Genomic DNA, 23123 nt, shown 5'->3' on the forward strand with positions numbered 1-23123 from the left:
TACTTATGGCTTTCTGAGGCCAAGCGCCGAACCCACCACACTTTACAATAAGCCTGATAACAGAAGGGTTCCAAGTGTCTCTTGCAGGGTTTCCTTATTGGCACCACAGCAGTGTATGTAAATATAATATGCCCGTTGATGTAAGTGATAATTTTACTTCAGAAGACTCTACTTTGAATGTCCTCTTCCATGTAAAATGTTATAAATGTTTAATTATTAATTGTGAGTGGTGAGGGGGAGCCCACAAGGCTTTAAGATTCACCTTGGATGCCTAATACCCTTGCTTGACCCTGAGAGAGTTCACACACAAGCCCTTACCATTCACCTATCTCCCCCAGGAGGCAAATGCTGAGGCAGCATATTGAGGTGAGATTGGATTTTCTTTTTAAACAGGCGAGTGGTGCCAAAACAGTTAAGCCTGTTTCAGTATCTGTAAGCCACATTTTCTTGGTCTTTGATTATATCTCTTGGTACTCTATCTTCTTCGAGGACAAACAGGATGGTAGTCCTCACACATGGGTGACATCATCAGATGGAGCCCCGACACGGAAAACGTATGTCAGAGTTTCTAAAACTTTGATTTGCCACACTGGGCATGCCCTAATTCATGCACCCAAGCAGGGTCCCTTTTCAGTTTCACATTGTCTGCGGATCTGCAGCATTGCAGTTGGTGAGCTCACTTATGGCCTTTTAGGCCTGTTTAAAAAAGTTTTTTCCATTTTTTTGCTTTTTTTGAGATTTTTTTTCGCATGCGTTTGCTGTCAGGTCCTTCTTGGTTCTCCCCATAGTGTTCCTAGTCAGGGTTTTTGTTGTTTGTCAGTAAGATTCCATTCACCATCAATTCCCTGCGACGGCGGTGCTTTGATGCCCCCTGGCTTTTGCCGCCATAGATTTTGATCTTGCTTCCCATTTATTTTGTCCCATCATGGCCGTGTCTCATTTCAAGTGATGCACTTGGTGCCTGAGAACCATGGCCATCACAGACCCCCCAAGATGAATGTTTCCTCTGCCTGGGGGCATCTCATGACGTCCGGGTTGCCGCAAAGGTACCCAGATGACCCCAAATGGACATCACCTTCAGCTCGATAAGATGGAACAACTCTTCAGGCCAGAGAAAACCCGAGCCATCAGCATCGAAGTACCTCGGAGCCACACCAATGGACACCAAGCCATCGACATCAGTGGGACCATCAGTTCTGCCTGTGCAGTCATAAGAACATAAGAAACTGCCATACTGGGTCAGACCAAGGGTCCATCAAGCCCAGCATTCTGTTTCCAACATTGGCCAATCCAGGCTACAAGAATCTGGCAAGTACCCAAACACTAAGAGGATCCCATGCTACTGATGCCAGTAATAGCTGTAGCTATTCCCTAAGTCAATTTGATTAATAGCAGTTAATGGACTTCTCCTCCAAGAACTTATCCAAACCTTTTTAAACACAGCTACACTAACCACATCCCTTGGCAACAAATTCCAGAGCTTAATTGTGCGTTGAGTGAAAAAGAATTTTCTCCGATTTAGTCTTAAATGTGCTACTTGCTAACTTCATGGAATGCCCCCTAGTCCTTTTATTATCCGAAAGTCTAAATAACAGATTCAGTCTACTCGTTCAAGACTTCTCATGATCTTAAAAACCTCTATCATATCCCCCCCTCAGCCAACTCTTCTCCAAGCTAAACAGCCCTAACCTCTTTAGCCTTTCCTCATAGGGGAGCTATTCCACCCCTTTTTCATTTTGGTTACCCTTCTCTGTACTTTCTCCATCACAACTATATCTTTCTTGAGATGCGGTGACCAGAATTGTACACAGTATTCGAGGTGCGGTCTCACCATGGAGCAATACAGGGGCATTATGACATCCTCTGTTTTATTCACTAATCCCTTCCTAATAATTCCTAACATTCTGTTTGCTTTTTTGACTGCCGTAGCACACTGAGCCAACAATTTCAATGTATTATCCACTATGACACCTAGATCTCTTTCCTGGGTGTAACTCCTAATATGGAACCTAACATCGTGTAACTACAACAGGGATTATTTTTCCCTATGTGCATCACCTTGCACTTATCCACATTAAATTTCATCTCCCATTTGGATACCCAATTTTCCAATCTCACAAGTTCGGCTGCTAGAAACGCCAGAGACGGCTACCATCTGGCTCCTCCAGGCTGAGGACATCTGGTTCCTCGTCATCGGCCTCGGCACTGGGGAAAGACCGTGCCGAGCATTGAGGGAACCCAAAGAAATATCAGCCTCTGTCCCCATCGATGCATGGTGTCGGGCACAGGGATGGGCCAGCTCATTCTGTGATGCCACCTCTCCTTCCTCCCAGTTGGTGTAGATATTGGCAGTGGTCCAGGAGGAGCTTGAGTGGCAAGTTCAATTGGCGGTTGAGCAGGCGATGTGAAGCATCGGTCCCGTGGCACTGTCCATCTTAGAGCCACTGTTAGAGAAGCTCCATGCGCTCATCGGCGTGTTACGACCCAGCTGGCATCAGTGCCCATCTTGGCACCAAAATCTCCCCCTGCCAATATGGTGGTCGTTGCTGGTTCCTTGAAGGAGGAAGCTCCACCTAGGCCAGCTGAGACACCAAGGCCTGCAGTCCCTTGCCCAGCTTTGCTGGTGCCTGCACCTCTAGAAGAAGGCTCAGTACCTAAGGTCCTTTCCCCTGTCGGTTTCAGTGAGGATGAGGGCTCCTGTGACCATTGGAGGGATGACACCACGAAGTCGTCCTCCAATGGCTCTAAAGGTCTCCCCTCAGAACTTCTCCAGAAGCGTGTAGATTTGTGAGGGCAATGGCAGAAGCCATTGCATTTCAGTTACTGACAGAGGAGGATGCCAGGCACAAAATACTTGATATCCTTCAGTTCGTGGAGTCTCCTAAGGAGATCGTGGTGGTCCCTGTGTACAATATTCTTAAGGAGTTACTGCTGAGTACCTCTAATGAATAAGAAGGCTGATGGGGTTTACCTCATCCAGAAGGCTCCTGGGTTCGATAAGGTGACAGCTTCCTCACCAATTGGTGGTAGTCTAATCTGCTCTTAAGAGAGCCAAGCAGTCTCGGACTCATTCCTCATCGATCCCAGTGAAGGATAACAGAGCGATAGACACTCTTGGGGAAGAGGTTTTCCAGAGGTCCATGCTCATTGCCCACTTGGCGTACTTCCAGCTCTGTATGAGCCAGTACTTGGACATCTGGAAGCAAGTGAGGAGGAGGCTGAGCAGCTGCTTCAGCAGCAGTAGGATGCTTTCATGTAGTTGGTGCACAAAGGCCTGGAATGCGGGAAACATGAAGTCCAAGCGACCTACGATGTTTTCAAGATGGCATCAAGAGTCTCTGCAGCTGGAATTGGCACCCGCAGAATGGCCTGGCTGCAGGCCTTGGATCTCCGAACAGAGGTACAGGAAAGACTCTCTGACGAGCCATGTTCTGGGAAGAATCTTTTTGGAGATAGGGTGAGGGCCTTGGTGGCCAAGCTCTGGGACCATCATGAAATCCTCCAACAAATCTTTGCCAGCACTCCGGATCTGTCTTCCTCAGCTAGGAGATTGGTGAGATCGGGGCAGAGGAAGTACTATCCTCCGCTCCCATCAAACAGAATTAGGGCTTCTGCGGCCGTCTAGTTACCCGTACCTGGGGCGATGAATCCAATCCGTTGGTCAGGGGCAGCTGTGGTTCAGTATAACCTCAGACCAGTGGGTTCTTTCCATCATCAAGTCAGGTGCATCTATTAAATCTATTGGGTGCTCCGCCAAATTGCCCTCAGAGTCCACTTTGGAGGCCGATAGCATATCAGGAGGTACTAATAACAGAGCTGTTCTCCCTTTTAACAGCCAGAGCGGTCGAGCCGATTGCACCACAATGAAGAGGGTTGGCATTTTACTTCCAGGTACCTCCTGAGTCCAAAGAAAACGGAAGGACTCCATCCCATCCTAGACCTAAGGGCCTTGAACATATTTATCAAAAAAGAAACATTCAAGATGGTTTCCCTGGGCACCTTGATCCCCTCTTTTATAAAAAGGGGACTGGCTATGCTCCCTCAATCTGAAGGACGCAATCATACACATCGAGATTTTCCCAAGTCACCGAAGGTATCTCCAGTTTGTGGTTGGCAAATAGCACTTCCAGTGTCGGGTGTTGCCGTTCAAGTTAGCATCGGCCCCATGAGTCTTCACAAAATGCCTGGTGGGGCACCTACGCAGGTTGGGATTGCATGTTTTTCCTTATCTGGACGATTGGCTAGTCAAGTGCACATCTCAGGCAGAGGCTGTCAGGTCCATGCACTTGATCATCTGGATGTTGGAGTCACTAAGGTTAGTTATGAACTACACAAAGTCCCATCTCAGCCCATCACTTCAGTTGGACTTCATATGATCCCTGATAGAAATGGCTCAGGCCAAGGCCTTCCTGCCCCATCAAAGAACCATCATTTTGATGACCACCATGGCAGAGATTCAGCAGGGCACATGTTGACGTTTTTGAGTCACATTGCCGCAACCATCCATGTCATTTCCTTGGCACAATTACACATGTGCAGAGCCCAGTGATCCTTGAGGTCACAGTGGCACCAGGTCATGCAGAACCTCCAGGATCACATCTGAGTCACCTCGCCCCTCTGAGACTTTGTCCTGATGGCTAGTACTTTTAGATCTGGAACGGGGGATCTCATTTCGAAGTCCTCTAAATTGTCCTAACCAAGGATGCATCCACCCTGGGATGGGGAGCTCATGTAGATGGGCTCAGCACCCAAGGTCTCTGGTCTGCCCTGGAAAGTTGTTGCCAAATCCAATTTCCTGGAGCTCCGGGTGACCAGGTAAGCGCTATGGGCTTTCAGAAATTGGCTGTCCACCAAAGTTGTCCTGATCCAAACAGACAACCAGGTGGCTTTGTGGTATGTCAACAAGCAGGGAGCTACGGGCTTGTACATCCTGTGTCAGGAAGTGGTTCAGATGTGGTCATGGGCCCTGTCCCACGGGATGGTGCTTAGGGCCATGTGCTTGGCCAGGATGGAGAACATGTTAGCGGACAGACTGAGTTGTACCTTCAGACCCCCATGAGTGGTCCCTGGACCAGGAGATTACGAATCAGATATTCCACCTCTTGGGGAGCCGAGATATGGATCTCATCACGTCCTCTTGAATCAGAAAGGTGACTCTGTTCTAACCCCTGTCAGGCAGTCGGCAAATCAGCCTCAGACGCCCTTGCCTGATATTGAGGCAAAGGTCTTCTGTATGTTATCCTCCAGTTCCTTTAGTGGTGAAGACTCTCTTGAAACTTCATGAGGACAAAGGGACTATGATCCTCATAACCCATTATTAGCTGAGACAAGTCTGGTTTCCACTCCACTCCACTATGGGAGTTGTCCATCCGGAGACCAATCCATCAGGGGACTTTGCCAGATCTCATCACGCCAGATCTAGGCAGGTTGCAACATCCCAATCTCCAGGCCGTGTCATTCACAGCCTGGATGTCGAGAGGTTAATTCTGCAACCACTTGATCTCTCAGGTGATGTGTCCTGGGTCCTAGTGGCTTAGAAAGTCCTATGGACTGAAATGGAGGAGGTTTTCCATGTGGTGTGAGCAGAAGAGCCTAGATCCATTCTCCTGCCCCATACGAAAACTGCTTGATTATCTTCTACACCTGTGGGAAGCTGGCTTAAAACCCAACTCTGTTAGAGTTCATCTGAGTGCATTTGGCACATACCACCAGGGTGTAGATGGTATGCCCATATCTGTACAGCCTAAAGTTGTTCAATTCATGTAGGGCCTGCTTCAATTGAAGTCTTCCCTAAGGCCTCCCGCTGTGTCTTGGGACCTCAACATGGTCCCAAACTCAGCTAATGAAAACTTCTTTTGAGCTGCTGCGTACCTATGACCTGAAGCACCTGTCCTGGTAAGTCATATTTTTAGTGGCGGTCACCTCAGCAAGTTCCAGGCCTTAGTGACTTAGCGAACGAGCCCTGCACAATTTGGACTGCAGGTGAACCTTAGCCTTCTTTCTGGAGTGGAGAGAAGCCCCTAGACAATCTACCCAATTTTTTGTTTCTTTTGATAGGAATAGGTTAGGCATTGCCGTTGCCAAATAGACACTATTGAATTGCCTAGCAGATTGCAAATCCTTTTGTTATGCCCAGGTGGGACTGCAACTTGGGGGTCAACTTGGGGGTTCATTCTGTCTGAGCTATGGCAGCGTTGGTGGCTCTCTTGTGAGCAGTTCCCGTGGAGGAGATATGCAAGGCTGCAATGTGGAGTTCTCACCACACATTCACATCTCATATTGCTTGGATAGGGATGGCGACTGTAGGTTTGGCCAATCTGTCCTTTGGAATCTGTTTGAGGTGTAGAACCCAACTCTTCCAACTTAGCCTGAACCCAAACAATAGGCCCTATCTTCTCCTCTGTTACCAACAGCACCATTGCTGTGCCCGTTGGCACCTGGTTTGGATGTCTGTTGGTTCCATTTTATGTTGGGGAGCAGCCTGTAGTTAAGGATTCACCCATGTGTAAGGACTACCATCCTGCTCATCTTCGGAGAAAGCAAAGTTGCCTATCAGTAACAAGTATTCTCCGAGGACAGCAGGATGTCAGTCCTCACAAAACCTGCCTGCCACTCTAGAGTTGGGTTTCTCCTATTTGTTGATTCATGTATAATTCTATGTTATAAGACTGAAGAGGGACCCCACATGGATGCATGGTATAGAGCGGCAAGTCAAAGTTCTAGAAACTTTGACATAAGTTTTCTGTGTCTGGGCTCCATATGATAATGTCATCCATGTGTGAGCACTAACATCCTGCTCTCCTCTGAAAACACCTTTTACAGGTAAGCAACTCTGCTTCCTCTCTCTCCATGCATAGTACAGAATAGTCACTTCCTGTTCATACCCAGATCAGTCCAGACTCCTGGGTTTTGCCTCCCTGCTGGTTAATGGAGATAAAGAAAAAAGTTTAATTGCTGCTTATAACCTAGTGTGCCACCTGCAGTTTCTCAGTTTTGACCTGTATTTCTCTGTCTTCAGCAGATGGTAGAGGTGTAAAACCTGCAGTCGGCTGTTTTGCTGGATAATTTACTCCCATTAGTGGGCAGGTCCCTTGTGGGGGTTATCCTCCTGGTCAAGTGAGGACGAGCAGGGGATCAGTGATCCTTGGGTGCTTTCATCCTTTCCTGAAGAGGATTGAAAGCCAGTGGTGCTGCCTCCCTCATTCCTCTGACTTTCCTGTCGTCCTGGGCAGCTGCTGGCCTGTTCCTCGATGCTCCAGATCAGGGAAGTGAATTTTCCTTGCTTATCACACGATTTGTTGATTAAAAAAAAGGGAGGGTTTTGAGGGTCTGGAGCAGAAATGTCAGCACTTTAGCTTTGATAGGGCTGCTCTTATATGGGTCAATGTTCCTGTGTTGTGGGGACTGATGGAGATCAGTGGCCTGTATGTGTGGTGGGGCAGAGAGATTGACAGCAGCTGCTTGGTGAGTAGTGTTAGCCACACTAGTTCTTAGGTCAGACCCGTGCAAGAATCAGTTTGCCATGATTTAAATACATGTGACCCACAGTGGTTCTCAGCGGTAATGGCCTGCTTCACGGCTCATTGCAGCTCCTACTGAGCACAGGAAGCAAGGCAAAACAGGTGGAGACCCAGGGATTGTGGTAGTTCTTGGCAGTGGTTGCTAGTCTGGGGACTCTTCATGGCAGCTTGTGCTGAGCATGGGAAATGCGGCAAGGCAGGGGGAGACGCAAAACCTGTCTTAATGCCTCTATGCTGCATGGGGCTTGTCTGAATAGATTGAAACAGTTCGGGGACTGTTAATGCTCCTGCAAGTATAAGGAAGCCAGCTGGGAGGAGGCAAGTTTTGTGGCCTGTAGAGCCAGGCAGTGCTGGGCTTTCCCTGCAGTGTGGGAGTGGCAGCCATTTTGGTTTTCATTTCTGCAGTGCAGGAGTTCTCTTACAGCTAAGGGCTCTAACAATCTTAGGAGATGATCTGCTTAGGCTCAAATGATTTCCTATGTTAGAATACTGATTTCAAGGTACCACCTTTTGGCAGTGATAATGCCTCTGGGGCGGTTTCTAGTCCTCCTCTTTTGCCTTCCTATTCCCAGAAGAAAAAAACAAAAGATGGCATAACCTGTTTTTTGCATTGGATTTGGCTCAGAAGACACTTTTCCTGAAGGGCAGTCTGAGACTTCTCTCTTGGGGATGTTATACGATTCATGTAGGGCCTACTACAATTGAAGCAATCTGGTCGGCTGGAAGGATTTCCGAGCTTCAGGTGTTGCCATGTAGAGATCCTTTTCTACAGATTTCGGACTCGGGGGGGGGGGGGGTCTTGCGCCCAGTACCCTCCTTTCTCCCGAAGGTTGTGTTCCATCTTAATCAAACAGTGGAGCTTCCAGCCTTTCCGGATTTGGATTCATCCGTGCTTCAGAGAAGGAACTTCGGATGCTGGATGTACGGTGGGCATTGTTGAGGTATCTCAAGGGTTATGAATAGTTTCCGTTTGTCAGATCACCTCTTTTAGCTTTGGAATGGTCTGTGGAAAGGGTGAAAGGCATCTAATGCTTTAATTGCCCGTTGGCCAAAGAAAGCTCTTGCATAGGCTTAAATTTTGAGTAGCCTCATACCAAAAGGTTTGAGAGCTCATTTGACTTGCTTTCAGGCGATTTCCTGGCCGAATGTCAACAGGTATCCCCGCAAGAGATTTGTTGGGTGGCTACTTGGAAATCGTTGCACACTTTCGCCAGACGTTATCGTTTGGATGTTCTGGCTCTGGATTACATGGGATTTAGGGAGAGTGTTCTGCGAGCGGGACTGTCTTGGCCCCACACTCTGTAGGGAAGCTTGGGTACATCCCAGGAGTCTGTTCTGATGTGGGTATGAACAAGAAAGGAAAATTGGTTCTTACTGGCTTATTTTTGTTCTGTAATACCACAGATCAGTCCAGAGCCCCATCCACTTGAGAATTCCACTCGTACTGATACTTAATGTATAATGCAGAGTTGTTGAAGAATTCAATGATGTTCTTCTTGATTACTGTTGGAAGAGATTTCTGCCTGTAAGGCTTCATCTTTTCCCCTTCTCGTTGAAGGGGTTTTTGGCGTCTTAGTTGTTAGTGTGTTTTTTCTCTGTCTCCATCTACTAGCAGGGAAGCAAAACCCAGGAGTCTGGACTGATCTGTGGTATTACAAGAATGAAAATTAGCAGGAAAGAACCAATTTTCCTTTAATACTGACACCTCTATTAGCAATGATGTTTTTCTCAGGTGCAGGCTACCTCTGCCTGCAATGCTGAAAGGGTTTACTTCAATAAGGGTGAAGATCAAAAGGGCTTCAATAAAAGAGCACTGTGAACAAAGGCGCAGCTTAATAAAAGCGACGATGAAGAACGGCGAACCTTATAACGGCACTGGGATTAAAGGCCCGTGCTAATAAAGGCGGTGATGAATATGGGCGCCTCTAATGGTGAATAACTGCGAATTATTGAGGATACCTCAGGTAGGGAGGGAAAGGAGCACTGACTGCTTCCTCCTGCCTGCCAGCACGGGTTACCTCCTCGCTCTTCCCACCCCCTTCCTTATCGCCACTCTCAGTGCTCAGTCCACATCTTGCTGAGAAGGAGTTATTTATTTAGCTGCTTCCTTTTTTTTTTTTTTTTTAATTTTACTTACTGTCTTTATTTTTGGCAGCACTGCCTCAGCTCTGTCATCCACCCTCTGCCTTACCTCTTGTCATCCCCCCTCCTCCCCTTCCTTCATCCTTCTCTTTGCTCCCGAGTTGGTCGATTTCTCCAGGCTTTTTGGGAAAGTGTTTGGCTTTTGACTTCGCCACCTCCAGTCCTCAGGCACTTCCAGGTCCAAGCCAAAAAGTGCATAAGACAGCGGAGGGGAGATAGGAAGGAGGAAGGGAAAAGAAAAAGACAACTGTGGGGAGGAGGAAGAGGCGGCAAGAAGAAGAATACCTAATCACACTCCCTTCCTTTCCTTAGAAGAAGCCAAATATAAAGAAGGCTCAGATAGAGGAGGAGGAGCACAGTCTGGAGGGGGAGAGCTAAGCCAGTGGCGACCCACCATGCCCGGCTGGGGCAGCAATCAAGGCCGGGGACCCCCTCTGGATGTGGCTCTTGCTCAGCCGCGCCCTGCCCACCGTCTGCATCCCTGGCAATGAAGGGAAGGGGGAGGTAGTGCCGGGGCTTCGGCTGCTGTTTTCCAGCATGCCTGGGGATGGGGAGGAGGAAGAGGAGGGCAGGGGATCCATGGCGGGTCGGATCCCGGCGCATGAAATCGGGGTGGCGGGAGGGCAGCCTCGGCTCATCTGGAGCGGCTGCAAGGAGTCGCCTCATACCCCGAGCTTCCTCCCGGCTATAACTTTCCGTGTCACAGCTTGGCCGACATCGCCAATCTCTCCCGGGGGGGGGGGGGGCGGGGGCGGCATGTGCGGTGGGGTTTGCACATTCTCTGCCACTGCTTTCCCCCCCCCCCCCCTTGATCCCCGATTTCTCTTGTTCGCCCTGTGGCTCTCTGGATCCAGCTCCGGCGTCACTGCTGCTGGGAGCTCTGCTGGGTGCCTGTGCTGCGGCAGCGGCTTGGCGTAAACTTGCTTTCCCTTCAAGTAGACGTGGGAATGAGAATAGATATAGACTTCTGATTTCTGGTTTTTTAAAGTGCTTCTTAAATGGATTCCATGGTCATAGGGGAAGGGATGGGACGAGATAGCGGCTGCTTTTTCATCCGGTCCAACAGAAATGAATGGGGCCCCCCCCCCCCCAAAAAAAAAGGATCAACCACAGCAGAGAAATGGACAAGGGGATTGCTCTGATGAGCTGCTATGTGGCGCCCATATTCATCACTGCCTTGATTAGCACGGGCCTTTAATCTCGGCGCCGTTATAAGGTTCGCCATTCTTCATCATGGCTTTTATTAAGCTGCGCCTTTGTTCGCGGCGCTCTTTTATTGAAGCCCTTTTGATCTTCACTCTTTCCTGCTCGCCCTTATCGGAGGATACCAGCTGAAAGAATACCCTAGCGATTTTCTATCATCAAGTTTTTTATTGATAGGTCTGGGAATAAATAATTCAAATCCATGAGTTGCAGAAAGAATGTACCTAAGAGAGAATGACATTTAACGGTAAAAGTAAAGTAAGAAATTGACTGTCCTTGTAGAGTTAGGGGCAGAGCTTAGTTGGCTCCCCCCCCCCCCCCAACCAAAAAGGCATTCCGCTGTCCCTGCCTCTATGCAGTACTATTTATATCTTCTAAATACAGCATCTAAAGGTCTAAATTACCTATATTTTTGTTTCTGTTACAGATGGAGGGATTTGTTATTGTGTAAAGAAAATATTTGCTGGCGGGGATCAAAGTTTTTCACATTACTCTAATCTACAGGTAACTGAAATACAATATATTCAGTCCACTGAAAATACACTTAATTCTTGTCCCTTTTGCAGAGGAAAATGATTTCCCAAGTACAAGGTGATATCCAATGTCGTCTTTTTTCCTTAGACTGCAGAGCAATGTTATGCTCCATGAATAAAATTTGCATAGTTTATTTAAAATGTCTATGTTCTTGATTCATCTTTTCCTTTGATATTCAGTGTAGGTTACTTTTCCCCACATGCATCGCTTTGTACTTGTCCACATTAAATGTCACCTGCCATTTAAATGCCCAGTCTTCCAGTCTCACAAGATCATCTTTTTGCAATTTTTACTCTTCGCTTATTATTTAACAACTCTGAATAATTCTGTATTGTCTGAAAATTTAATCAGTTCACTGGTTCCCTTTTCCAGATCCCTGAGGCACTCCACATTTGATCCTTCTCCACTGCGAAAACTGACCATTTAGTCCTACTGTCTGCTTCCTATCTTATAATCAGTTTGCAATCCACAACAGGACATTGTCTCCTATCCCATGACTTTTTAATTTTTTAAGAGGTCTCTCATGGGGCACTTTGTTAAACGACGTCTGAAAATCCAAATACATTACATTGCTGGCTCACCATTATCCCTGTTTATTAACCCTTCAAAAAAAATAAAGTAGCAAATTGATGGGGCAAGATTTCCTTTGTGTAAATCCATGCTGGCTGTTTTCCATTAAACTATTTCATTCTATATGTTCTGTGATTTTTGTTCCATGATTTTTCCTGTCGCTGAAATCAGACAAGCTGATCTATAGTTTTTCGGATCACCCCTGGAGCCCTTTTTAAAGAACGGGGTTACGTGGGCCACCCTCCAATTTTCAAGCACACAGACAGTCCCAACGATAGGCTAGAAATTACCAGTAACAGATCTGTAATTTCTTTTTTTTTTTTTTTTTAGTTCTTTCAGAACTCTGACATGTATATCATCCGGTTCGGGTGATTTGTTACTCTTTATTTTGTCAATCTGCCTTATTACATCTTCAAGTTTCACAGTGATTTGTATCACTTCTTCTGAAATGTCACCATTGAAAACTGTTTCTGGCACAAGTATCTTTCCAACATCCTCTTTGGTAACTGAAGCAAAGAATTAATTCAATCTTTCTGCGATGGTCTTAACTTCTTTAAATGCCCCTTCAACTCCTCGATTATCCAGCGGTTCAACTGACTCCCTCACAAGCTTCCTGCTTCAGATATATTTTAAAAAGGTTTTATGAATTTTTTGCCTCTATGGCCAGCTTATTTTAAATTCTCATTTAGCCTGCCTTATTTATTTAGATTTAAATTCCACTTTTTGCACTCTTTTCAGCATTTCAAAGTGGATTACATTCAGGTATTGTAGTTATTTCCCTATCCCCAGAGGGCTTACAATCTAAGGGACAGATTTTAAAAGCCCTACACGCGCCGAGCCTATTTTGCATAGGCCCGGCGACGCGTGCAAGCCCCGGGATGCGCGTACGTCCCGGGGCTTGAAAAAAGGGGCGGGGGCAGTCCGGGGCGTGGCCAAAGGCCTCCGTAGGGCGTCTAGGCCGGGGGGATCGCGCACCGGCACTCGGCCAGCGCGTGCAGCCTAGGCCTGCCCAGAGGCAGGTGCAACTTGCAAAACAAAGGTTTGGGGGGGCATGTTATAAAATCGGGCGTAGATTTGTGCGGGTTGCGCGCACAAATCTACGCACGCGCGTCGGTATTAAAATCTGCCCCTAAGTTTGTACCTGAGGCAATAGAGGGTATAGTGACTTGCCCAGGGTCACAAGGAGCGACAGTGGGACTCAAACCCTGGTCTCCTGGTTCATAGCCCACTGCTCTAACCACTAGGCTACTCATCCACAAGGGGGAATGGTACAACGTTTTACATCTAACTTGCTTATGCTTTTTCCTTTTTTCCTCAGATGGATTCTTTTTCCAATTTTTGAAAGAAGTTCGTTTGGCTAAAATAGCCTCTTTCACCTCATCTTTTAACCATGCTGGCAGTTGTTTGGTCTTCCTTCCACTTTTTTTAATGCGTGGAATACATCTGGACTAGGCTTTTAAGATGGTATTTTTAAATATGTGGAAGCATTCAAAATTCTGTCCAAATGAGTCCATCAATATAATGGTTATAAGCTTTTCTTTATTTTTCTTTTTTTTTAATTTAAAAACTTTTCTATATCGTTGCTAAGTTAAATACCGTCGCAACGGTTTACATGTAGGAACATATTTAATGTAGGTAAAAGTGTACTATAGTACATTCTAACAGGTGCCGTCAAAGGTTCGGTTACAATATATCATTAGACATAGTCATTTAGCGAAGTAGTTCATGACCAATTGTACCAAGGTACTTACACATGTAGTTTTATTACACATAGTATTATAGTTATGTTTTATTGTGGTGTAGAGTTCCTAGACTAATCTAATGTATAGTCCTAAGGACCTTATGTCCCTTCTGTCTTTTCCTGAAATATTTCTCTCTATTCTCCAGTCTCTTTGTAAAATGCTTGTTTAAAAAGCCATGTTTTTATGTTTTTCTTGAATGTCCTGAGATCACTTTGTAGCCTGATCTCTGGAGGCATTGTGTTCCAGATTATGGGTCCTGCTAGTGATAGGGCTCTTTCTCTCACTTGTGTCAGTCTTGCTGTTTTAACTGATGGAATGGTTAGGAGTGCTTTATTTGCTGAGCGGAGGTTCCTGTGTGGAGTGTGTTACCCTTAATGCTGTGTTCAACCAGTCTGATTTCTCATCATAAATTAGTTTGTGAATGATACATAGGGTTTTGTATTTAATTCTGTGTTCAATTGGTAGCCAATGTAACTCTGCTAGGGTTTCAGTTATATGGTCCCTCCTCCTTTTTCCAGTTAGTATTCTAGCTGCTGTGTTCTGAAGTATTTGCAGTGGTCTTAATGTTGTATTAGGTAGTCCTAACATATTATTAAAGGCATTGTTTCATTATCTGAAGATTATAATCATTAAATTGGTAGACCCATTTGGACTGAATTTTGACTGCTTTGCATATATATTCTTTTGTGACTAAATGCTGTATGTGTGTTTGTTTACTCCATTTGTGGGTTGCTGCTATTTTTAAACAATGGCCACGCCTGATGTAAACTGTTAACCTATGTAGCTGCACCTTTCTGGTTTTTTTTTCTATTTTCCTCATTGTACCAAAGTCTCCCTTTTGAAATTTTAATGCCAGAGCTGTAGATTTACGTAATGTTCTCCCAGTCATTTAAGTCAAATTTGATTGCACTCTGCTGTTGCCAAGCAGTCCTATCATCTCTTGCACCAAATCCTGCATTCCACTAAGAATTAGATCTAAAATGGCTTCCCTTATCAGCTCCTGGTGCAACTGTTCCATATAGCAGTCATTTACTTCATCTAGAAACTTTACCTCCTTAGGGTAAACATAACATCAGGATATGCTATCAGTATTGGGGTAATTGAAATCTTCCATTATTACTGTGCTGCTAAATTTATTAGCTTCCCTAATCTCTGTTAGCATTTCATTATCCATCTATTTATTTTGCCCAGATGGATGGTAGGTATACCCCCACTGCTACTCTTCCTCATCATGTATGGAATTTCCACCCCTAAGGATTCTACTTACTGTGCGATTATTCTCCTGCAGGATCTTTATCCTGTTGGACTCCATGCCCTCCCTAACATAAAATGCCACCCTCCAGCTGTTTGATCCACCCTATCATTGCAATATAATTTGTATCCTGATATAGTAGTGTCCCATTGGTTATCCTCCTTCCACCAGATCTCTGAGATGCCATTTATGTCTACCTCTTCATTCATACATTCTGACTCTCCCATGATTTTAGACTTTTGGCATTAGCATACAGACATTTCAAAGTATGTTTTTTGCTGATATTAACTCAGGTGGTTCTTTACTTAGAGGCACATGAGCTACTTATGCTTTTATTGGAACTTCTCTATTGGGATGCCCTTACTCCACTGTTATTTTAGTATCCTTTGAAAATACCTCCCTCTGAACCATGTGCTGCTGAATGACGACGGCTTTCTCTCATATTCTAGTTTAAAATGTAACTCTATCTCCCTTTTTGTAGGTTAGCACAAGCAGCTTGGTTCTACCCTGGTTAAGTTGGAGCCCAGCCCTTCAGAAAAGCCTCCACCTTCCCCAAAATGTTGCCCAGTTCCTAATAAAACTAAAGCCCTCTTCCCTGCACCATCATCATATCCACGCATTGAAACTTTGAGGCTCTGTCTGCTTCTGGGGTCCTGTGCATGGAGTGGGAGCATTTCAGAGAATTCTACCCTTGAGGTTCTGGATGTCAACCTTCTATTTAAGAGCCTAAGCTTGCCTTACAGAAATTTCCTCCCACACTTTACTATGTTTTTGTACCCACATGTATTACGACAGCCAGCTCCTTCCCAGCACTGTCTAAAATCTTATCTGCGTGATGCATGAGGTTTGCTACCTTTGCACCAAGAAGGCAAGTTACCAAGTAATCCTCATGTTCACTAGCCACCCAGCTATCTACATTCGAATCACCAACTATGATGGCTCACCTAACCCTTCCCTCCTGGGCACTAGCCTTTGGAGACATCCTCAGTGCAAAAGGATAATGCATCACCTAGAGAACAGGACCTTGCTACAGGATCACTTCCTGCTACAACTGGTAATTTTGTCTGACTAGGTGACCTTGTTCCTCCAAAGCAGCACAGGGGCTGCTGGAGTTGAAGCTTGGCGACTATGTCCTGTCTGCCTCAGCTCCTCTAGATCTGCTACTCTAGCCTCCAAAGATTGGATTCATTCTCTTGAGAGTCATACAATCTCTCACCAACTGATAGATAATCATACATGTGGCACTCAGTGAAAAAGACTGGAGGCTCCCATCTCGCTGCTGGATTCCTGCCTGCATCTTCATATTGTAGAGTTCTTAGTTAATTTACCCCTAGATTCATCAAAATGTGATAACGCATTGATAACGCATGTGCTAAGAAAAAGGGGCATGTGTATGGAAATTTTAGAATTACCGCACCATGCGATAGCTTGGTGCAGTAAACTTTTTGTGCCCCGCAATAATTACTTTCATATCTTGCGCTGAGAGAGAAGAGACTATCTATAAGGCCTTCATAGTAGTCAAGTATTTATATTTTTTGTTTGTTTATTTTAGATTTTTCTATACCGACATTCCTGTAAAATATACAAATCATATTGGTTTACAATGCAACTTCAACATTCGCTCAGGGGCGATACAAGGAACAGTGGTGATAATTGTAAAAAGACAGGTCATAACTCATCGTAACATGCCAATAGGAGGGTCATCTAATAGCTTGAGATGAGGTTTTTGTGGTGGTTTAGGGGCCAGTTTATCATGCAGAGTGAGACATACGAACAGCAAGTACACCTTGGTGAAGATTTGACTTCATTTGGAGGAGTGAGAAAAGTCCCACAAAGATGAAATTTCTACTATGTTTTCTCACCCTAGCATGATGGACTCTATAACAGGGTACTATCAAGCTAGGGCAAGATAACAAAGTACCTTAAACCACCAACAGCATCTCACCTCAGTCTATTAGATGACCCTCCTATTGGCATATAAATAGTAGCATATTGTGAAGGCCCTCCCCAAAGGCAGGCTCTCTCTCTCTACTCCTCTCTCTCTCTCCCTTCTCCCCTCCCAAGCCCAGAAATGGCCGAAATGCAATTCTAAAAATTATTGCAAATTGCGTTACAGCCATTTCGGTCATATCACACAGCTTAACACCAGGAAAAATGGTGTAGTTATTTCCGGCGTTAAAACTGTGTGATATTGACCCTCATTTTCATAATTTCCACCCAAACTCCTCCCTAATCTTGCCCCTTCCTGAAATTTGCATTCGTGCCGTGCGATACCATTAACGCCATAACACATTTTGATGAATGACCCTGTGAGCTTGCTATGGGAGTGGAGATGTATAAACAGTCATCTAAAGTTATGTAATGTATTTAATGGTATTTTGGCAGTTAATCTAATTGATAAAGGCTAGGTCACTCCCTTGTTTTAGATAAATCCGTGATTTATTTTTGACCTGAAAATGATTCTTGTCATCTTATATGGGATAAGAGTTTATAAGTGAAAGAATGAGCTTAGGGGTGGACTGGAGGAAAAGAAAGACACTAAAAAAGAAATTACATACCTCCATGTTCTCTCTTTATTTTTTAATCAAGGTGCACACACAGAAACTAAACAAGAAATTACCTATCTACTGGTTTTCTTTTTTAATCAAGGCGCAAATGCGCATACACACTAAAAGAAATTACTTAACCTTTCTTAGCTTTTAATCAAGGCATACACACACACATTCTAGAGAGTAATTTACCCCACAATTTCACCTCTCCCAAACTGTCCCAGTATTACCCAAAGAAACAATACTTCTCCTCCCAATACTCCCACAGATTTCAAAAAGTAATTGTGATGTCATTTTAAGCTTTGATTACTTAAAAAAGGACCAATTTCATTATTTTTTATGTATTTAGGATTTTATTTTTTACATTTTAGAACTCATTACCTCCAGATGACTTCAGATATCTTGACCCTTCTAAACAGATCTGGATTGTGAATGAGACGAGTATTCAGAAATGGCTGAATTGCCCTTCTGGAAGATTTCCGGTGGAGATAGCAAAGTTAGTACAAGCCACATGTGTTGCATAAATTCCATTTTACTGCAGTAGAAGATGTAAATATTTTAACAGCTGTTTTCTGCTTTAAATTATGCAATATATTCTTTCAGAATCGAAGAATGTGGTGTTTTTTTTCTTTTTTTACTATGCTAGACATATTAGGCTGTTTATTTAAAAGCATTCCTCACAAATGGGTGACATCGAGGATGGAGCCCGACCACGGAAAACTTCTGGCAAAGTTTTAGGAACTTTGACTGGCCCCTACTGGGCATGCCCAGCACGGCACTAACCCTGCAGCCAGCAGGGGTCTCCCTTCAGTCTTCTTTTTTCCGCGCAGCAGTAAGCCACGCGGTTAAGGAGCTCTTACCACATTCCTGACAGGAATTTCTTCAACTAATTTCTTGAAGAAAAATTTGCCCCTCAGGGGTCTCCCCTCTTCAAATTTTGCTCCGCGGTACTTCGGTAAGTTTTTGCCGTTGTTTTTGTCGACTACCGTCGAGTTCGGCCCTCGAGGCCTGTTGGCAGTCGACCGTCCCGCGGCTAAATTTTTGGCCTATGGCCATGGCGTCGGGGTTCCGTCTGTGCCCGGACTGTACACGTACTATGTCCATCACAGACCCACATAGAGTCTGTGTTTTGTGTTTAGGGAGTGAGCATGATGTCCTGACTTGCTCCAAATGTGCCCTAATGACACCAAAAGGTCGCAAAGCCAGAATGGAGAAAATGGGACTCCTTTTCCATGCTCACACTCCGACGCCATCGATTGCATCGACGTCATCGGAACCGGCACCGTCGAAGTCTCACCATAGTCGACAGCCTCCCGGTGACCGCCTGTCATCGATGTCTCCGCGGCCATCGACTCCCGTCCCTTCCCCCGAAGATAGAGGGGATCGGAGAGAAAAACATCGCCATCGACGTCACAAGTCTCGGACCATCGAGGAATCGAAGTCATCGACCTCAGTACTGTCCGAGCCTCCGAAGAAGAAGTCTCGACCAGAAGTGGCACCGTCCACTCCTGTCTCGCAGACACCGAGGCAACCCTCACCCCTTCGGGGTTTGGGAGCCGCGACTCCACCGGTGACGGTGGTCCCTCCGCCTCAGCCTCCCTCTCCCGTGGAGCCAGGTATTGTTAGCCCAGTTCTTCGGGTAGAACTGGACCGGCTGGTCCAGGAGGCCATCGACAAGGCGATGCAACGGTTCCAGATTCCTCCGGCACCGAGAGTGGAACCGGTCACCGACCCGATTCCAGCAGCACTGGCACCGCTGCTTGCCCGGATGGAAGCGCTTATGACTGCCCTTCCTCCGGTGATAGCCGGGTCTCCGACAGCTATCTCATCGGGTGGAGAAACACCGTACCGAATTCCCCCTTCGGGGGTAGTACCATCGGTACCATGTCGTCCCTCGCCACCAATACATTCCACAGGGGCGATACGCTCATCAGCTCCATCGAGAATTTCGATGACGGCACCCATACCTTCGATGCCGACACCGATTCCTTTGATACCGGCACCGAGGCCGGCGCCGATGCCACCGAGGACATTCTCGATGCCCCCGGCAATTCCTTCGAGTTTCTCGGAGCCTCAACCGGGGCCTTCAGGTATCCAACCCCCTCATGGTCCTACAGGTCAGCAACCTGATCCTTATGACACCTGGGGTGATGATACCTCCATAGACACCGATGATTTGCCTTCACCACCCTCTCCTGCGGGAAGTAGAAAGCGTTCTCCTCCTGAGGACCTCTCTTTCATAAATTTCGTGAAGGAAATGTCGGAGTTGGTCCCTTTTCAGCTTCAATCGGAGCAAGATGACAGGCACCAGATGATGGAGTTGCTCCAATTCTTGGATGCCCCTAAAGTCATCACTTCTATTCCAATTCATCAGGTTTTTCTGGACCCTCTAAAAAAGAATTGGGAATCTCCTGGATCTGTCGCTCCAGTAAACAAAAAAGCTGACTCTACCTATCTTGTACAGTCAGCACCTGGCTTTCAGAAACCTCAGCTAGACCTCTCTGTTGTGGTAGAATCAGCTCAAAAGAAAGCTAAAAGAATAAAGCCACATTCTTCCATACCTCCTATTAAGGAAAATAAATTCCTAGATAGTATAGGTAGGAAAGAATACCAAGGAGCCATGCTAATTTCCAGGGTAGCCTCTTATCAGCTATATATGACCCAATACAATAGGGTCATTCTTAAACAGATACAGGAATACTCAGATACCTTACCAGAGCAGTTCCAACCACAACTTCAATCCCTACTAAATAAAGGGTTTGAAGCTGGGAAGCATGAGATAAGAACAGCTTATGACATCTTTGATGCTTCCACCAGACTTTCTGCTACGGCCATCTCCGCAAGACGCTGGGCTTGGCTTAAGTCATCTGACCTTCGTCCGGAGGTTCAGGACAGGCTCTCTGACCTGCCCTGTCTAGGGGATAATTTGTTTGGTGAGCAAATTCAGCAAATCGTTGCTGAATTGAAGGATCATCATGAGACACTTAAAACAGCTCTCATCCATTCCTTCTGACTTACCTTCTAAACAGCCGTTCAAGAAGGACCCAAAAAAGTCCTCCTTCCGTCCACGGAAGTATTATCCCCCACAAACCAAGTCTAGGTCTGCGAGGCCTTACCATAAATCTCAGCCTCGCCAGTCTCGAAAACAAAAGCCCGCAGCAGCTCCACAACCTGGCCCTGCATCGGGTTTTTGACTTTCAATTAGAGAGCAGTTGCCAAATCCCTCTTCCAACCATACCAGTAGGAGGTCGGTTAAGCCACTTTCTAGAAAAATGGCATCATATCACCACAGATCAATGGGTGATAGCGATAATTGCACACGGTTTCCACCTCAACTTCCTGACTCTCCCTTCGGACTCCCCACCCATGCAGGCGTGGGGACTCACCGATCACTCTGTTCTTCTCGAGCAGGAAGTTTCCTTTCTCCTCCAGTCAAACGCTATAGAACCCGTTCCTCCCTCACAACAAGGACTAGGGTTCTCCTCCAGGTACTTTCTGATCCCAAAAAAGTCAGGAGGACTTCGACCAATCCTGGACCTACGGGCCCTCAACAAGTACCTTCACAGAGAGAAGTTCAAGATGGTAACCCTGGGCTCGCTTCTCCCTCTGCTGCAAAGAGGGGACTGGCTCTGCTCTCTAGACCTAAAAGACGCCTATACTCACATTGCGATAACTCAACCTCATCGCACATACCTCCGTTTTTTAGTAGGCTGAAATCACTATCAATACCGAGTGCTCCCTTTCGGCCTGGCATCCGCACCACGAGTTTTCACCAAATGCCTCGTGGTAGTTGCAGCATTTCTCAGGAAGGAAGGTGTCCACGTCTACCCCTATCTGGACGATTGGTTAATCAGGGCCCCAACCCAGCAAATCGCTCGGTCCTCCCTGACCCTGACAATTCAAACTCTACTTTCTTGGGTTTCTTGTCAATTACGAGAAATCCTACTTAATCCCATCTCAGACCTTATCCTTCATTGGGGCAGACTTGAACACCTTACAGGCAAAAGCCTTCCTTCCTCTTCAACGAGTCCAAATCCTTGTGTCCCTAGCTTGCCAGTTGCAGTCTCAATGCACAGCAACAGCTCGACAATTCCTCATTCTGCTGGGACACATGGCCTCCTCAGTTTATGTGACTCCCATGGCCCGCCTGGCCATGAGAGTCATGCAGTGGACTCTGAGATCACAATGGATCCAAGCTGTTCAGCCTCTGTCCTCCATTGTTCGCATCACCGATGCACTCCGTCTGTCTCTTGTCTGGTGGAAAACTCAATCCAACCTCCTACAGGGCTTGCCTTTTCACCTACCAGATCCTCAAATAATTCTCACAACCGACGCGTCCAACGTCGGTTGGGGAGCCCATGTAAACAATTTACAAACCCAAGGATTCTGGTCTCCAGAGGAAGCCAAACACCAGATCAACTTCCTAGAACTTCGAGCAATACGACATGCTCTCAGGACTTTTCAAGATTGCCTATCGAACCACGTAATCTTGATTCAGACGGACAACCAGGTGGCCATGTGGTACATAAACAAGCAGGGGGGCACAGGTTCCTTTCTTTTGTGTCAGGAAGCTGCGCAGATTTGGGCAGAAGCCCTCTCCCGCTCCATGTACCTCAGAGCCACCTACTTGCCGGGAGTGAACAATATTTTGGCAGACAAACTGAGCCGTGTCTTCCACCCACACGAGTGGTCCCTCAATCCCTTGGTAGCGACCACTCTTTTTCAGCAATGGGGTTATCCCCACATAGACCTCTTTGCGTCCCCTCAGAACCACAAAGTGGACAATTACTGCTCTCTCATTCGGAGCCAGCACTCTCGGCCCAGGGATGCATTCTCCCTCACGTGGTCAACCGGTCTGCTTTATGCATTCCCTCCACTTCCTCTTCTGTCGAAGACTCTCGTGAAGCTATGTCAGGACAGGGGAACCATGATCCTGATAGCACCGCATTGGCCACGGCAAGTGTGGTTTCCCATACTCCAGGATCTCTCCATCCGCAGGCACATTCCTCTGGGACAGGACCCGCATCTGGTCACTCAAAACAACGGATGCCTCCTCCATCCCAACCTCCAAGCCTTGTCCCTGACGGCATGGATGTTGAAAGGTTAGTCTTCAACCATTTAACCTTTCGGATTCAGTTTCTCGTGTCCTGATCGCTTCACGAAAGCCTTCCACAAGAAAATCTTATTCCTACAAATGGAAAAGGTATACATCATGGTGCACTTCTCAGTCCCTTGATCCCCTTTCCTGTCCAATTTCCAAATTCTTGGACTATCTCTGGCATTTATCAGAATCAGGTCTAAAGACCTCTTCCATTAGAATGCATGTCAGTGCTGTAGCCGCCTTCCATAAAGGTATCGGGGGTATCCCTATTTCAGTACAACCCCTTGTAACACGCTTTCTTAAAGGATTGCTCCATTTGAAGCCACCTTTACGTCCTCCGGCCCCATCTTGGGACCTTAATCTGGTTGTTGGTCGCCTTATGAAACCACCTTTCGAACCTCTTCACTCCTGTGACCTAAAATATCTCACATGGAAAGTGTTATTCCTTTTGGCTATCACTTCAGCTCGCAGGGTTAGTGAACTACAGGCCCTAGTTACCTATCCGCCTTA

General features: G+C 46.2%; 1 protein-coding gene across 8 annotated transcripts in view; it reads left to right on the forward strand.

The window, feature by feature from the left end:
* Positions 1 to 23123, forward strand: part of HERC4 (HECT and RLD domain containing E3 ubiquitin protein ligase 4) — a 280806-nt gene that overhangs the window by 111053 nt on the left and 146630 nt on the right. For all 8 annotated transcript variants that reach the window (XM_029609698.1, XM_029609697.1, XM_029609695.1 and 5 more), the window contains 2 exons: positions 11293 to 11369; positions 17884 to 18008. In XM_029609698.1, coding sequence (XP_029465558.1) covers positions 11293 to 11369; positions 17884 to 18008 — 202 coding nt within the window. The remainder of the gene's footprint in view (positions 1 to 11292; positions 11370 to 17883; positions 18009 to 23123) is intronic.

Source organism: Rhinatrema bivittatum, chromosome 7 (assembly GCF_901001135.1).
Source record: "Rhinatrema bivittatum chromosome 7, aRhiBiv1.1, whole genome shotgun sequence".
NCBI classification, from domain to species: domain Eukaryota; kingdom Metazoa; phylum Chordata; class Amphibia; order Gymnophiona; family Rhinatrematidae; genus Rhinatrema; species Rhinatrema bivittatum.